Source organism: Phoxinus phoxinus (assembly GCF_949152265.1).
Source record: "Phoxinus phoxinus genome assembly, chromosome: 18".
NCBI lineage: Eukaryota > Metazoa > Chordata > Actinopteri > Cypriniformes > Leuciscidae > Phoxinus > Phoxinus phoxinus.
Genome location: NC_136893.1, coordinates 30,501,841 through 30,519,788, shown reverse-complemented (window position 1 = coordinate 30,519,788; position 17,948 = coordinate 30,501,841). Strand labels below are relative to the sequence as shown.

Here is a 17,948-nt window from a genome sequence, read left to right as displayed (position 1 = left end):
TGCATGCGTGTACTATAAGAATCCATATAAATCTCTATATATATTTTTTTACTTTATATGAATTCTTCTGAAGTAAAATGACGTTTTCTCATGTTCCTCAGACTATCCGAATGGTATCCGGCTGACTTCAGCCATTCCCGGAGCGGACTTCAAAGTCCTGATCAATTTCAATGCTCCCAACCCTCAGGACCGCAAGAAGTTCCTCAGCGACCTGCGGGAGTCCATCGCTGAAGTACAGGAGATGGAAAAGTACCGGATCGAGTGTAAACACCCCTTTATTCTCCCTGATCCTCATCTTCCAGACCGGGTTTTGTGAGCGGCGATGCATCACTGAGATCATCTCTTCAGAGAGAGAGCACAGATGCAGTTAGGCCGTGTGTCCACCGAAGCGTTTTTAGCCAGCTGAAAATGCTAGGCGGTCTGCTGGAAACGCCGAGCTGCGGGCGCTTGAGAGCGTTTTGGCAGCGCAGTTTTCTTTTCAGTTGAGACGCATCGTTGCTATGATACAGAATATCTGTTGGTCCGTGTGGTGTTAGTCCCGCCCCTCCTCCACTGTGATTGGACGGTTGGCTAAAAAGTGACAGTGATGAGCGCTGCGTTTTACCCAAAGATGAACATTCTTCAACTCTCGGCGACCTGTAAAAAACGGCGAGCGCTCAGCACTTTAGCGTTAAATACTCGCTCAGCGCCTCGTTACGCTCCTGGCGTTCTAAAAACACGGCGTTCCCATTGAAAACAATTGAAAAATGAAGCCATCCGCGTGAAAAAAACGCTTTGGTGGACACACGGCCTTAGGATTGAAGAGCAGAAATCCTCATAGTTTACATGAGACTCTCCACAGTAAAACAAAATCTGCTTTTGCAGGAATGCTGTTAAAGTATCATATTAAATGTCATTTGCATGTTTAATTGTAAGGGTCATGTCACTTTCACATGTGAACATCAATCAGATGAACGTCAGATCACACTTCATGTTATTTGTACATTCACCCTAATTTCACGCTTGGCTTCGGTTCAAATATTTGATTGCATATTAACTTGTGGTCGCCTTCATTTCTGATGCACATGCCAGGGTCATTTCGATGTTATGCTTTAGTGTGTTATGGAAGAGTAGCATGAGCTAAAGCAGACTCAGTGTGTTGTGGAGGTGTGTGTGAGTGAGATGTGTGTGTTCGGCTGTGTGCAGCGGAGCTGGAGAAGCAGAAGGGGGTGGTCCGGCCCAGTATGTCTCAGAGCATGTCTGGCCTGAAGAAAGAGACGGGGAACGGCAGCATGGGCCGCACTAGCCTGGACGACTCGTACGCCATGGGCGAGGGCCTGAAGAGGAGTGCGCTCAGCAGCTCTTTACGGGACCTCTCTGAAGCAGGTGAGCTCTCTCTCGCTGACTCCCGACACCACACACGAATCACGGCACCTCAGAATATCAGCAATACTGACTACATTTGTTTTTGTTTTCTCAGTCTTTCATTCAAATAAGCAGAGTGTATGTGATAAGCAGAGTGTGTGTGTAATAAGCAAAGAGTGTGTGATAAGCAGAGTGTTCAAAGCTAGATTAAAGACACATCTCTTTGGCCTAGCATTCACATAATGCATTATAGACTTCTATAACTCAATGTTAGGCTGCATAGATTAGGTCAGCCGGAACTGGGAACACTTCCCATAAATCCTGATGTACTCGTTACATCATAAGAAGAATTGAACCCGCGTTAAGGGTTTTCTGTTAGAACGGTGTTAATAACTAATGATCGTTGTGACAGAAGTGAATCAATCAAAACTAACTTTATCTGGACAATAATTTTATTCTAGAGCTGCTGTAAAGCCAAAACAATTGTTACTTTAATCTCCTATTATCACTGTAAAGCTGCTATTAAACAATCTATATTGTTAAAAGCGCTATATAAATGAAGGTGACTTGACTTGACATGCAACGGCAGCACAGAACAGTGCAGCACACGCGGTGTTAAGCAAAAAGACAACAGCGGACACACAGAAACATGGAGCAGCCGTGATGGAAACGGAGAGAGTTACCCACAAAAACTGGCCATGTGGATGATGTGCACAGCAGCACAGTCCTGACACTTGCCCTGCAAAAGGCCGTCGGTGCAAAATATGCAATAAACTCAACCCCTTCGCCAAGGTATGTAAATCAAAACAACCTGTTATTAGAAGTCCTAAGCCAGTTCTCTGTTCTCTAGAACTGTGCACACAGTGGAGAATACGGGCATCTTAGAGGCGGATGAACTGTGTATTGATGCAATTAACACAGAATGTGAACAGGATTTAAAAAAATCTTTTCAACAGAACTGAAACCCACGCTGCGCCGTCTCAAAGGCTATGGCGGAGAGCCTCCTGATGTAAAAGGGACATGTCAGCAAGACAGAAGCTCCCGTGCTTGGTTTGAGAGCATGCATGGACATGGGGCAGATAAAGCTTGTCTTTTCAGTTGATGCAGATATAAACAAACCATGTGGTCTCATGCAAGAGTTCCAGGATGTCTTTCACTGGATTGGTCAATTTCCAGGATAATGTCCTGTACTCCTGGATCCTGCAGCCTCAAGGAGGAGCTAGACAGCATGGGAAAAGCAGGTGCTATTGTTAAAGTCATGGAACCCACAGACTGGGTTAATGCCCTGGTGGTCGTTGAAACCCTGCAATGGAAAGCTCAGGGTATGTTTAGACCCTAGAGACTTGAATAAAGCAATCAAAAGGCCGCATTACCCCCTGCCGACTCTGGACAACATCACCACAAAACTCGCTGGAGCATAATTCTTTAATGAGCTTGATGCAAAATCTGGATATTGGATATTTGAGCTGTCAGAGGAGTCATCAAAACTAGCAACATCCAATATTGTAGTGGGAAGGTACAGATGTCTCCGTCTACCTTTTGGACTGATCTCTGCTCAAGACGAGATACAGAGAAAAATACATGAGATTTATGGATGGCTTTGTGTTGCAGCCATTGTAGACGACATTCTCGTCTTTGGAAAAACAAAAGAGGAATATGATGCAAACTTGCACACTGCTAATGAGGACTCGTGAAAAAGGAGAATGCCTCAACCTAGACAAAAGTGTGATATGCGTCCCTGAGCTCAGTTATTTCGGGCACAAGCTAACGTGCGAAGGCATCAAACCTGATCCAGAGAAAGTTATCGTGATAAGAGACATGAGCCCTCTAAAGAATAAGTCAGAACTGGAAACCATCTTAGGTATTGTCAATTGCTTGTCCAGATTTGCACCAAATCTGTCTGAAATAAACGCACTGCTATGGCAGCTCCTGAAACAGTGTAATGAGTTTGCGTGGGATGAGCCGAGAGCTAATCACACGAGAGCCTGGCACTGTCCTGTCTTACTATGACCCTGGTAAAGAGCTCCGCCTGCAGGTTGATGGATCAAAAAGTGGCCGAGGTTCTGTACTGCTTCAGGACCACAAACCCATTGCGTATGTCACAAACTCCTTTGCCCATATTTACATGACCATAATGTTGTGGTTACAACAGGGAGATGTTTGCACACAGAGAGTTGTGTTCCAAGTCTAGAAGATCTCTAGTATTCTATCCAGTTTTGGCCATGCCCACTTCACTTTAATGGAGGCTCTCTCGGGAGCCGGAATTCATTCCTTGTTGGAGAAAGTGGCCATAGAGGAAGTGCCTCCTTTCCAGAAGGAATCCGATATGACAGTTGATATTATCTTGTGCTGAAAAAGGATGACGGTTTGCGGCCAATCTTGGACTTGCATCTGATGAACTTGATCTGAAGGATGCATATTCATATTCCAGTCTTCCTAGCCTAGGGCAGGGGTCTTTAGTTCAGCTCAAAGCCCAATCAAAACCACCTGAAGCAGCTGATCAAGGTGTTCAGGATTACTTGCAAATTACAGGCAGGTGTGTTGGAGCAGGGTTGGAAAGGAAGTCTGCAGAAAGGTAGCATTGAAGACACTTGGTCTAGAGACAAGTAAATCCTCAGGTGTGCTTCAGGCAAAGCTAACCAGTTCCAGGTTGTTCCTTTTGACCTTGCCTTTGTAGCTTGTATGTTCACAAAATGGATGGAAATTGAGCTCCTGGCTCCATTGAGGCTCTAGGGCGTGTGGGTGTTAAATTAACTCGATGATTGCCTGATTCTAGCGCATTTGGAGGAGTTGGTAATTCGACATCAAGACTTAGTTCTCGATCATTTACCAAGGTAGGTAAACCTAGGTTTGCGGCTAAAATCTTTAGAAAAGTATTTTGTTTCTGAGGCAACAAACAATATTTTTTCATGCATGATTGCCCGAATCAGTTCAGAGCAGGACAAGAGATCCACAAACTCTATGGCAGCATCCCTGGTGATACTATTGTGTACCTTTGGACCTACTCCATTTTAACGGTGTCAGGAGTCTAGTTTTATTCCTCTGCTTGTTTCTCTTCTCCCTCTCCTTCATGTGCGCTCAGCTGAGCTCACTCTCAAGCAGCGTCCGCGCTCCTGCTCTTCTCACACCTGTTTCTCCTTTGCCCTGATATTCTGGCTATTTAGATCTCGTGTTCTTTTCCCTTCTTTGTGGGTTTATTGTTTGTTCGTTCATGCCCATTACAGACACATCATCTTTGAGAACTACTGCTGCTTATTCTTGTCCTGTGTGTGTATATGTCAGACGAGAGATGTCACCTGCTATCCTGAGTCAAGCCTGATAGTCTGTGCTGCGGTTACTGCCTTTACCAGCGTGCACTTCCTGACCGCAACTACCTGTGCCTTTCCTCCTGCCTGGTTTCAGCCTGGTCCTTCGTTATCCTGGTCCTTCGTTATCCTGTTCTGCGTTCGCCAAGACGGCCGGTGATCGGCAGACAGCCTGTGTTGCCATTCATTCTAATTTCCAATAAACCTGTTAACCAGCTTTCGCTTTTGGGTCTTTTTCAAACTGTGACAAATGGTGGATAAACAGCTAAAGAGTTCATCCTTATTAGCATGCTCACCACAGACATAAACTTAAGGCTGGTTCACACGGCAGGATAATTAGGTCGATTTTAGCCCCGATTCACCCCTTCCGACAATCTTAAGGATGCTCCGATTATCGTAAAATAATCTGATCAGATATTCCTGACGTGTGTGGTGTGTCACGACTGCTCTCGTCTGCTCGGAAGGACGTCGGGACCGCTCCGATCTCAATCGGGGATATCCAATATGTTGTGGACTGTGGCATGTAGCCAATCAGAAAGCGAGGTGACGAGGCGGCGAGGAAGCACCGGGAAACAAAATCAAAACAGCCGGCGGCATGGCACACCAGAAAGTCCGGTGGACGTCGGAGATGGAGGACCAACTCGTCACCTTTTTTTCGGTTAAAAACAAACTACAAACTATCGCCACTGCATCCTCTTCGTCCGCCATGATTGTTTACTCAGAAGTCATGTGTGACCAAAACTGGCACACACTGTGTGACCAAAACTGTTAGACCCGTGATTTTTTTATCGCCGTGTGTGGGGTCTCTCAGGTTTGGAAAATCGGACGACAATTTTAAAAAAAATTGTCCCTTGTGAACCAGGCATTACACACATATGATATCAAACTCTTTTACAGTAGAACCATCCCCAGTTTTATTCAGGGTGTTCGGTTAGGCGAAACTGATCAACAGATGTCTCGTTATCAGATTGAAGCAGGATTTTGATGGGCACCCAGCCTGGAGAGCGGAGGGATGATTCTCCTACACACGGCACACACACTGCCTGGAGAGCGGAGGGATGATTCTCCTACACACGGCACACACACTGCCTGGAGAGCGGAGGGATGATTCTCCTACACACGGCACACACACTGCCGGGAGTGCGGAGGGATGATTCTCCTACACACGGCACACACACTGCCTGGAGAGCGGAGGGATGATTCTCCTACACACGGCACACACACTGCCTGGAGAGCGGAGGGATGATTCTCCTACACACGGCACACACACTGCCTGGAGTGCGGAGGGATGATTCTCCTACACACGACACGGCACACACACTGCCGGGAGAGCGGAGGGATGATTCTCCTACACACGGCACACACACTGCCTGGAGTGCGGAGGGATGATTCTCCTACACACGGCACACACACTGCCTGGAGTGCGGAGGGATGATTCTCCTACACACGGCACACACACTGCCTGGAGAGCGGAGGGATGATTCTCCTACACACGGCACACACACTGCCTGGAGTGCGGAGGGATGATTCTCCTACACACGGCACACACACTGCCTGGAGAGCGGAGGGATGATTCTCCTACACACGGCACACACACTGCCTGGAGTGCGGAGGGATGATTCTCCTACACACGGCACACACACTGCCTGGAGAGCGGAGGGATGATTCTCCTACACACGGCACACACACTGCCGGGAGTGCGGAGGGATGATTCTCCTACACACGGCACACACACTGCCTGGAGAGCGGAGGGATGATTCTCCTACACACGGCACACACACTGCCTGGAGAGGATGGCTGTTCTTCTGGCCTGCTGTACCAGTGCAGGATCTCTAGATCGCAGTCTGCCCCTCAGTCACAATAAATGTGAATATAGACTTTAATGATGAAATAGAATAGATTATTTAACAAAATCACAATTGCTAAGTGCAGAGGCTTTCTAGCATTAATACTATTACGCTACTATAGCAACATTTTAGATAAGGCCAGTCTGTTTTACAGTCACAGTTTGAGCTCTAGGCTAAAAGATATGACGAAACATTGTTTTGTTTAGAGGTCTAGATAACTGATGTAGTTAGTCAAATATTTCACTCTGTTGTTATTGTTTGTCACCGGTTGCAGTTCAGGCTGTTCTAACTTACAGTACCATACAATGATGTGTATGTGTGTATAGTAAAGCAGACACGATGAATTTCTTTTCCTGGTGGTAGTATCCCGCCGCTCTAGCTATAGTCTGTGTTAGGCCATCGGCCCCGCTCCAGCGCCGCCTGAAAGTCCCATTATGCTGACTGGAACTGCGAACACTGGGTCAGATCAAGACAATGTGGATTTCAGTTTGGTTTTGTTCATTATAGTTCATCCTGTCATTTTGATGGGTGGATGGTTTGAGTCAGCCTATATCTATTCAAAGTAGATTACTGCCTAGTTCTTCTTATTCTTACTTCATCCATTCAAAATATCTAACATTGGGAATCAAACAATGTAATCGTCTGTCAAAAATAAAGAAATATGAAAGGCTAACCCTAACACTTTCTTTTCTTTTTTTCTCTTCTATATCTTTTTAGACTAAACTGGGAAGGGTCACAGCACCTACATATTGTTGTCCTATTGTTAGTTTAATTGCTTCTATTGCTCTCCTCATTTGTAAGTCGATTTGGATAAAAGCGTCTACTAAATGATTAAATGTTAAAGTTACATTTTATAAGAAACTGAATAGCAACACTTGGAGGCTGGCCTCCATTTTTCTACACTCAGTTTCCTGTAAAAGTGAAATGTAAGCATGCTCATGGGACTCAAGGGCAAGGTTCCCAAAGTGTCTTTTATTAATGCCTGAGGAGAAAATGAATATGAAAATGTTGATGTTTGGTCCACATGTCTCTCCTCGCAGGACTCCATCTTTAGCAGTCGTCCTCTGAGCCAGAGAGAAGCTTCCTTCCGGGATCATGTTTCCTGACAGACTCTTCCTCCTCCTCCTCCTCCTCCTCGGGTCACTGTCTGGCAGCACTCAGGTCCAGCACCCTGTGTTGCCCTCCACCTCCACCTCCCACACGCCACACCTGTTATACCTGCAGCGCCCAGCCTCACGCACACCGCTCTCAGTGATGTCACTTCCTCCAGGAGCCGGGATCAGCGCCGTCTAAGCCGAACGTTTAAACGGACACTTGATGAGCCATACCAGCCAAACCCGAAGACCAACAGCATATATCTCTCTCTCTCTCTCTCTCTCTCTCTCTCCCTCTCTCTCTCTCTCTCTCTCTCTCCCTCTCTCTCTCCCTCTCTCTCTCTCTCTCTCTCTCTCCCTCTCTCCCTCTCTCTCCCTCTCTCTCTCTCTCTCACTCTCTCTCTCTCTCTGCCTACGGGTGACTGACACAAGATTAGAATTTTGCATAAAGAAATCAAGGACCATTAAGATCTATTGCATTGTGACATATATTTTCATGACAATTTGCACACAAAAAATGACTGTAGTTCATTTTTAAATTATTATTATTCCTTTTTGGTATCACTTCATTTCGATGGTCCACTTTAAACATTTTGCTAACTATAAGTAACTTTGCAACTAGCTCTCATTAGAGTATTAGTAGACGGCTCGGTTCTGGTTAGGATAATAGGATAATAAGTTGACGTAGTTGAAAAGTTACTTATAGTCAGTATAATGTCTGAAGTGGACCATCAAAATGAAGTGATACTTATTTTTTTATTATCATCATCAAAAGTGATTCTCATCCAATAATTTTTTTAATACAATATAACAAATTTTAAATGAAAGCATACAATAAACCAAATATTATCATGCAGTTTAAATAATTTTCAATTCATTGTTGCAGTAATATAGTTATAATAGGATTTAGTTTTTTATTTAGTTTGAGAATTTAAGAAGTGTGCAAAATTGTGCTTAGTTTATGAATCTACGAATAGTCTCAATGGTCCTAAGATAGGCTTCGTGCGGAGTGTATCCGATGGGTTTTGTTGAAACACACACAGTGGAAGAGGTTTGCCTGTAATCTAACATTGTGTTTTTGAGACTAACCTTCATTCAGACTAGCAGAATGACAGTAGATGTTCTACCGCTGTGTTTAGATGACAGCTCTATATGTTGTCTAACAATCATAAATGAACGTGCCAATGGCCATTGCACCCGTCAGCTCTGTGTGTGTGTGTGTGTGTAGTATTATAGTACAGTAGTGCAACTGAAACCATTGTAAGCAAAAAGCGATGTTATAGAACACTGTAAAAAATGAACTTTTTAAGAACAATATCTCGGTCAGTTTGAGTCCGTCATATTTAAAGAAGAATGCTATAGAAACTTCCATTGGGATCCGATGTTCGGTGATGTTGAAGCACAGATGCAGTGTGCCGTGGCCCTGAGCGTCTCACGGCGTCTCACAGCGTCTCACGGCGTCTCACGGCGTCTCACGGCGTCTCACGGACGGGCCGGAGGGGTTGAGGAGCTTGCATGCCTTTAACTGGAGAGAGATTTTCCCCCATATTTTCCTTTTCCTTTGGAGTTACGCACAGGACTTCTGACTGGATTATTTTTCTATCTATCAAAGATCTTGTTTCTTTATAAGTGCAATATGTTGGTCATGACGGGCTAAAGCGTCTTCACTCTTTCTTCAGCGTAGTGGCGTGTAGATCCTCAGTGTTTCTCATCCAATGCAACGTCATCGTGATCGGCTAGGCTTTAACTGTGATTCGTTCTCGATGTTGTTTTTGGGTGTTTATTTATTATAGAAAATAAACCAGTGTTACCATGACAATGAAGTGCAATCATGTAAAAAGTGCTTTTGTTTTTCTTTTATTTAACTGTTGAAGAACCAGGAGATTGTTTCAGGGGAATATTATGCTATATTATGCAAGCGTCTGTATGTTTAGAGGTTTATCTAGAGAAAATAACGTCTGGTCTGTGAAATGAAGCTGTTGTAAAGATGCATTCTGATCAGATATATAAGCTGAAAACTGAAGAACAATATTTCAGTTTTGTAATTATGTTTTCATGACCCCCGAACCAAAGCGTTGGGTTTTATTTTGAACATGTCACATCTCTTGAGTGCAATATTCAGTCTGGTGTATTAAAGTCAACATGAAACCAGGACTCGCCGTTCTACTTTCTGAAGACGTTCCTGGTCTTATTGTGCGCGATTATATTCATAAAAAAATGGTCTTTTTAATCATTTTAGTTTAAACAAATACGTGCTCTAAGTCCGCTCCCCACATGCCCTACTTGTTCATGTTTAATATCCTACTTCACTCGCAATAAAGGAAGTAAAATGGGTTTGTGAACGTCGTTTCATGTTGACTTTAACAGGAAAGCTTTTATATTTATATAACTTCAGTGTCACACTTTCCAGAGATGTTTCTGCATAAAATATTAATAACTTAATCTGATTGACAGGCGAGACCTCAACAATGAGCACTGGACGTTCAAATGCAACACTCAGCCTGAACTCTTTATTTCACTTTCTTCTACACCGTATACGTCAGCATCCTCACGTGTCCGCCTGCCAGCGGGTCAGTGTCGTGTATTTCTGCAGCGATCAATCAAATGACGGCAAGCACCCACTCTTAGGCCATAGAGACACATCTGATCAGTTATATATATAGGGACCCGTCAGTCAGTGGTTGTGTATATAGTGTGTACAGTGTCCTGTCTGGTGTCGTCGTGTCTGTCTGTTCCTCACAGGCTGCTATCATCTCTGTCCACAGCAAACACTCACACAAACGGCTGACACAAACGGGCATTTCGGGTTTTATTTAGTTGTTGTAGAACAGAGAATGCTTGTAATTTGAGATTTTTTTTATGTAATGGTTATCTATGTCAGTGTACAGTCAATGTAAAACTCAAACTGTGACGACATTCAGAGCATAAAATAAAATGAATATATGATGTCGTGTTTTTATTTAAAAATCATTTATATATAGGCTACAAGGCTGCGTGACTTGGCCAAAACATTTTTGTGATTATCTTATTTGATGAGCTATGACTTCATGTCATACGGGAATGTGTAATATTGCCGCTGCGGAGACATCCAGACACAGAGCAAAGACTCGACTGCTCATTCTCACAACTGGGTTCACTCTTCACAAGAATTACAAGTGACAATACAAATATTTATGTCATAAAATCCTGTTAAAACCCTCAAACTTCTAAAAAATTCTATCCACAAAAATGTTGGAAAGTTTCTGTAATGACATCTATAATTACACTGTTGAACACCTTAAAGTTACAATATGCAATATTTTCTGCCGCCAGAGGGCGCTACATTCCAAACAACAACAACAGCAGCGTAGCTTGATGACGATGTGAAGGAATGATGGGAACTGTCGTTTTTAACTCCACCGTGGATGTAAATCAGTCAGACGGGAATCAAAAGTCATGTTCATGGATGAGGTAAAGTTCTATCTTTATAAATGTTGCGTTTAATGACATGGATTTTATTTCATTACAATGAATTAACCGCAAGAAAAGTAATGTTTAATACTAAATTGTTTATCATAGATGCTACTGTATTTGTCGAACTCATTGTTGTGATAACGCTGCACAGTTTTACGCGTTCTAAACATTTGTTGTAAAAGTGCATTCGAACACACATCATTTGCCAAAAGACGGATTAATCTTTATGTATAACACATGCTATATTTATTTACATGGCCATAAACGCCAGACGTGATAAACAATGTCAATAAACTAAACACAAGCCTGAAGCAATAATACTTTCCTTACATAAACATAATAACTATTACCGAATGCTACATTTGGAATATGAAACTGACCCATACGTTTATGGGACTTGTGTTTGTCGCAGAACCAGAAGCAATCGGTAAAGAATAATTGTGCTCCATAACGCCTGCGCAACACAAGCTAACGTTTGTAGCTTGATAGACGCTACAACTACAACTCCCGCATTTGTCCAGGACTCCGCGCAGTACGAGCGGAAAATATGACGTCATTGACTGGCGACTCCAGCTCACCCGCTCACACGCCCCGCTTCCTTGGTTAAAATCACAATTTTCTCACGATTTAAGAATAGTTGGAAACATTTGGGATATTGTAAGTAATCAACTTAACAAAATATATAACACTGGCCTTGTGATTTTGGGATATTTGAATGCACAAATATTACATGTTGTACCTTTAACCGACCCTTAAACCTTACCTACCCATACCAGCAAACCTGTCCTAACCTACCCGTATCCACCTCAATAGCAGCACGAGGACATTGTTCAAAAAAAGAAAGAAAGAAAAGAGTTAAAGAATATAAAGTGGTACCGGTTTCATAGAATCAGTCACTGCTAGGATACGTCAGCGCTTGCGGATCAGGAGAGCTCAATAGGAGAGGAGAATCATCATCATCATCATCCAACACACACTCACCACATGTGTTGTGTGCAAACTCAAAATACCTCCGTTAAATAGCTCAGTTAAAAAAGGTTTTGTGTGTGAGGGTGTGTGAGAGTGTGTGTGTATTTGTGTGCGTGAGTGTGTGGCCTGGTAAACTCCGGTCATTTGTTTCCATGGTTACTCATTGGTTTGTTAAATAAGTCACACCTGTTGCTTGTTTTACTCCTCAGTTTGTGTGTATAGCCCTGTATTTCAGAAGGGTGCTCGCGAGCGCCCCGTTTGCAGTCGATCTCGCCCTCGACGAGCACTTTTTTGCCGAGCCGCATGAAGCAAGCTCCGCATCAGACTTCTTCCCGACAATCAAAGCGGCGTTACGTCATTAAAAATCTATAATATTATACTGTCATTTAAAGGGCACCTATTATGACATTTAAAATGCTCCTAATGTTGTTTAGGGAGTCCCCAACAACAGTTTTACGTGCATGCAATGTCAAAAAACACTTTAGTTGTCGTATAATATGCATTTATTTTTACCTGATTTGCTCACCGACTCCCAAATGAATCGTTCAACGACTAATTTTTCCAAACCCCGCCTTTGCGTGACGCTAATCGTTGATTGGTCAGATGACCCAGCAGTGTTTACAGAGATAATACTTATTGTTTAACACGGAGTACAATGATGCTTTTATCAATTAAATTGTGTTATAATAATGATTATAGTCCACTGCTTTGTAGTTTGTAGTAAAAAACTAAAAATAAGATAAATAATTTAATGTTATGTTAGCGAGCATAGCCCAGAGTTCATATTGTAAAAGCACAATCAGTCTTTGTTTGCGTTAGCCCGATGCATAAACATAACGTTTTTACAAAAAAAAAAAAAAATGCAGTTATGTTACGAGGTATTAATCTATTCTATAAGACAACTCCGAAAACAACGACAAGCACTTCACATATCTCAATACACTTGCCATTGAAGACCTAGAAGCTAAACGGTGCGTACACAACAGACAAAATAATAATTAAGCATGCTACATAAAACATAAAAGCAACAATTATTAATAACACTTACAGGTTGTGATACGGAGGAGGAAGCTGATGCAAATACACTTGGAACTGAACCTTCCTTCAATATCAGCCGGCTCGCGAATCCAAGTTTGATTGCATTTAAGTTGGTAAAGCAATCGTCTTCAAAATGGCGCGAACAAAGCACAAGGCTCGGACTACACTTCTGTGGTATAGTTGTATATATGAATTGTAGCCACTTAGTCTTCAAATGCTCCTCCTTGGGCAGATGAAAAAAGTTGGCTTTTGAGTCGCACTTCAGAACACAGCGTCTCGTCGCCATGATATTTCCCTGCTGGCCTTGAAGCGCAATAAGTGGGCGTATCGTATTCAAATAACTTGACAAGTTGACGTCATCTAGTCAGAGAAAAAGCTTCGGTCTTCTAACGATTCATAAAAATGACTCAGAGTCGACTCTTACTTTTGAAAGACAATAACTTTATATACGGTGCACTTTCATATTTCAAACTTTGCAGGATGTTTTTGTTCACTTAGATCTATGTTACACACTACATGAAAGGTAAATTTCAAAATTCCATAATAGGTGCCCTTTAAGCAAAACAAACTCAATATAGCCATATGCTGGGGCACTGGAGAACCAAACCAACACAAGGCTGTAATTACACACACAAAATGAGGGGTAAAAAAAGGAACAGGAACACTTTTTATGCGTTTAGGACGTTCATTTACACGATAACGGAGTTTTGAGGTCTTGAAACACAAACTTTTGAAAATGGGTTTCAAAATGCAAGTTTGCACTTTGATAATGATACCGCTATCGTCACCTTTTAAACTACAAAAATGTCTACGCATGTGTCTATGGATCCCTGAGAAGGGAACGAGTCCGGAGACACTTTGGGCAACGCCTCCAGCGTGACCGGCGTCTGAAGCACATGACTCAACAGCCCGTCGAGTGTCGTGTGACCGGGAGTATCGAAGGGCATCTATTCTAGAGGACACGTCATCAGCATTTTTGTCTGAAGGAGACGTGACCAGGTATGCCTGAAGCATGGGAGTGAGACGCAGTGTCTCGTTTCCCTTCTTAGGGAACCATGCTTACATGCATACATACCAACCTCTCGAATGGGAACACGCACTGCGTCCGAAGACACTACGGGGATCCAGTACCCACTCCGCCATGCTGAGGCAATAACTGCCTAAATGGCTGTGACCAGCACAAACAGGTTCACCGGATTATATGCCAGAGACCAATCCGTCACTCAGGTCAACACTGAACAGTGACTCTATTCCCTAAGACCACAACCCAGCTCCAGGCCCTATGCAAGGAAGAGCCGTGACCGGGCGAGCGAACAGAGCCGTCCCCAGTGCAGAGCTCAAGGTCTGCCAATGCCAGTCTCTCTGACGGGCATTACCATTAAGGGAATACTGGCCAAGAAGATACCTCACCTATCACTATAGCAGGGGATCTGGATCAAACCCCTGAGGAACACCAGGGGAGCTGCATCCCTCATGCTCAACCCTGCCTGACTCGAAGTCTCTGGGCCAATGTTATCTAATAGGGCCTGAGACGGGTCTAATCAAAGTAGGGCTGGGCGATAAAACGATAATTATCGCGATATCATTTTTTCTCGATAAAACGATATCAAGAGTTCATTAAATGTTCGATAATGTTTATGCGCCAAAAGCAGAACGAAACTCGAAACGGCACACAGACCGTTTATCCGCTCGGCTCAAAGTCCAGACGGCAGCGCAGCGCGAGCTCAGTCAGATACAGTCAGATGGCTTTTCCGTCTACACATTCCCATCATTCACCACGGATTTACTGTAACGTTAGCCTAGTATTATTAACTGCACCATGAAATATGGGATATACATATTGAATTGTATCATATTATTAATGTAGACAATGTATTAAAGGACTAATGGAATATAATTACAGTATTTAATAATGCATTTAGGCTTCTGGTTTTCATACAAATACCATAGAAACCATAGTTACATTTTGCCGTGATAGTGAGGTGCTGTAGGCTATGCCCTGTTTTATCTGTGGTTATTATGATCTAAATGCATGATGCTGGATGACCAATGGTTAATTTTAATAAAACTCAAACAGTCAGAATATTACATTTTACCAAATAAAAATGAGGTCGTTCAAATTTTTTTTAACAGATGTTATTGTTAATGAACATAGTTTTAACATAGTAAATCTGCATCCTAACTGAAGCTAATACTACTGTCAACTCTCTGTCTAATATGCATTTCGAGACAAAACATGTAATATTAATATTGCCGCCTGCACTGCAAACTGTGCTGAAGATACGTGCCATCAAAGTCAGGCACATAAACCTGTCTCAAGACAATATCCCCCATTAGCACATGCAGAAACTAAGAAATACATTTTTCTATTAAGATATTTATATTGTTAAGGAAAAATGACAAATGTTTCAATGTTCTACCTCAGATTTGTGAATGTTCCCCTGTTTGGCAAGTGTTTGGCATGATGTGTGCTGACAATAAAGAGTAGTTTAAAACCACAATAATCGCTCTGGTTTCTACAACTTTCACTTAGGAGCAAAAATATGCCTTTAAATTGGAAGAAATAAAGATTTTACATTTATCGTGATAATTATCGATATCGACTGATATAAGAAATTAATCTTGATAAATTTTTTTGGGCCATATCGCCCAGCCTTAAATTTAAAGACCGTTTTACCAAGGCGGCCTCACAAAGGGCAGAGCGGCACTGAAGCGAGAGGAGGCCAACAGACCTCGATCCTGCTTACCACAGAGACCTCGATCCTGCTTACCACAGAGACCTCGATCCTGCTTACCACAGAGACCTCGATCCTGCTTACCACAGAGACCTCGATCCTGCTTACCACAGAGACCTCGATCCTGCTTACCACAGAGACCTCGATCCTGCTTACCACAGAGACCTCGATCCTGCTTACCACAGAGACCTCGATCCTGCTTACCACAGAGACCTCGATCCTGCTTACCACAGAGACCTTGATCCTGCTTACCACAGAGATCTTGATCCTGCTTACCACAGAGATCTCGATCCTGCTTACCACAGAGACCTCGATCCTGCTTACAACAGAGATCTCGATCCTGCTTACCACAGAGACCTCGATCCTGCATACCACAGAGATCTCGATCCTGCTTTCCACAGAGACCTCGATCCTGCTTACCACAGAGACCTCGATCCTGCTTACCACAGAGATCTCGATCCTGCTTACCACAGAGACCTCGATCCTGCTTACCACAGAGACCTCGATCCTGCTTACCACAGAGACCTCGATCCTGCTTACCACAGAGACCTCGATCCTGCTTACCACAGAGACCTCGATCCTGCTTACCACAGAGACCTCGATCCCGCTTACCACAGAGATCTCGATCCCGCTTACCACAGAGATCTTGATCCTGCTTACCACAGAGACCTCGATCCCGCTTACCACAGAGATCTCGATCCCGCTTACCACAGAGATCTCGATCCCGCTTACCACAGAGATCTCGATCCCGCTTTCCACAGAGACCTCGATCCTGCTTACCACAGAGATCTCGATCCTGCTTTCCACAGAGACCTCGATCCTGCTTACCACAGAGACCTCGATCCTGCTTTCCACAGAGACCTCGATCCTGCTTACCACAGAGACCTCGATCTTGCTTACCACAGAGACCTCGATCCTGCTTTCCACAGAGACCTCGATCCTGCTTACCACAGAGACCTCGATCCTGCTTACCACAGAGACCTCGATCCTGCTTACCACAGAGACCTCGATCCTGCTTTCCACAGAGACCTCGATCCTGCTTACCACAGAGACCTCGATCCTGCTTACCACAGAGACCTCGATCCTGCTTACCACAGAGACCTCGATCCTGCTTACCACAGAGACCTCGATCCTGCTTACCACAGAGACCTCGATCCTGCTTACCACAGAGATCTCGATCCTGCTTACCACAGAGACCTCGATCCTGCTTACCACAGAGACCTCGATCCTGCTTACCACAGAGACCTCGATCCTGCTTACCACAGAGACCTCGATCCTGCTTACCACAGAGACCTCGATCCTGCTTACCACAGAGACCTCGATCCTGCTTACCACAGAGACCTCGATCCTGCTTACCACAGAGACCTCGATCCTGCTTACCACAGAGATCTCGATCCTGCTTACCACAGAGATCTCGATCCTGCTTACCACAGAGACCTCGATCCTGCTTACCACAGAGACCTCGATCCTGCTTACCACAGAGACCTCGATCCTGCTTACCACAGAGACCTCGATCCTGCTTACCACAGAGACCTCGATCCTGCTTACCACAGAGACCTCGATCCTGCTTACCACAGAGACCTCGATCCTGCTTACCACAGAGATCTCGATCCTGCTTACCACAGAGACCTCGATCCTGCTTACCACAGAGACCTCGATCCTGCTTACCACAGAGACCTCGATCCTGCTTACCACAGAGATCTCGATCCTGCTTACCACAGAGACCTCGATCCTGCTTACCACAGAGACCTCGATCCTGCTTACCACAGAGACCTCGATCCTGCTTACCACAGAGACCTCGATCCTGCTTACCACAGAGACCTCGATCCTGCTTACCACAGAGATCTCGATCCTGCTTACCACAGAGACCTCGATCCTGCTTACCACAGAGATCTCGATCCTGCTTACCACAGAGATCTCGATCCTGCTTACCACAGAGACCTCGATCCTGCTTACCACAGAGACCTCGATCCTGCTTACCACAGAGACCTCGATCCTGCTTACCACAGAGACCTCGATCCTGCTTACCACAGAGACCTCGATCCTGCTTACCACAGAGACCTCGATCCTGCTTACCACAGAGACCTCGATCCTGCTTACCACAGAGACCTCGATCCTGCTTACCACAGAGACCTCGATCCTGCTTACCACAGAGACCTCGAT

General features: G+C 44.0%; 1 protein-coding gene across 6 annotated transcripts in view; it reads left to right on the top strand.

Moving 5' to 3' along the window:
• The window catches only part of iqsec1a (IQ motif and Sec7 domain ArfGEF 1a), a 34,499-nt gene extending 22,629 nt beyond the window's left edge, over positions 1 to 11,870 (top strand). For 2 of the 6 annotated variants that reach the window (XM_079589165.1, XM_079589168.1), the window contains exons 11-13: positions 102 to 263; positions 1,186 to 1,365; positions 7,537 to 11,870. In XM_079589165.1, coding sequence (XP_079445291.1) covers positions 102 to 263; positions 1,186 to 1,365; positions 7,537 to 7,550 — 356 coding nt within the window. In that variant the 3' untranslated portion in view covers positions 7,551 to 11,870. Of the gene's footprint in view, positions 1 to 101; positions 264 to 1,185; positions 1,366 to 4,626; positions 5,069 to 7,536 lie in introns of those variants that run through there. The other 4 variants (XM_079589164.1, XM_079589166.1, XM_079589167.1 and 1 more) reach the window with 4 other exon arrangements.
• The last annotated feature ends 6,078 nt before the right edge of the window (positions 11,871 to 17,948 follow it).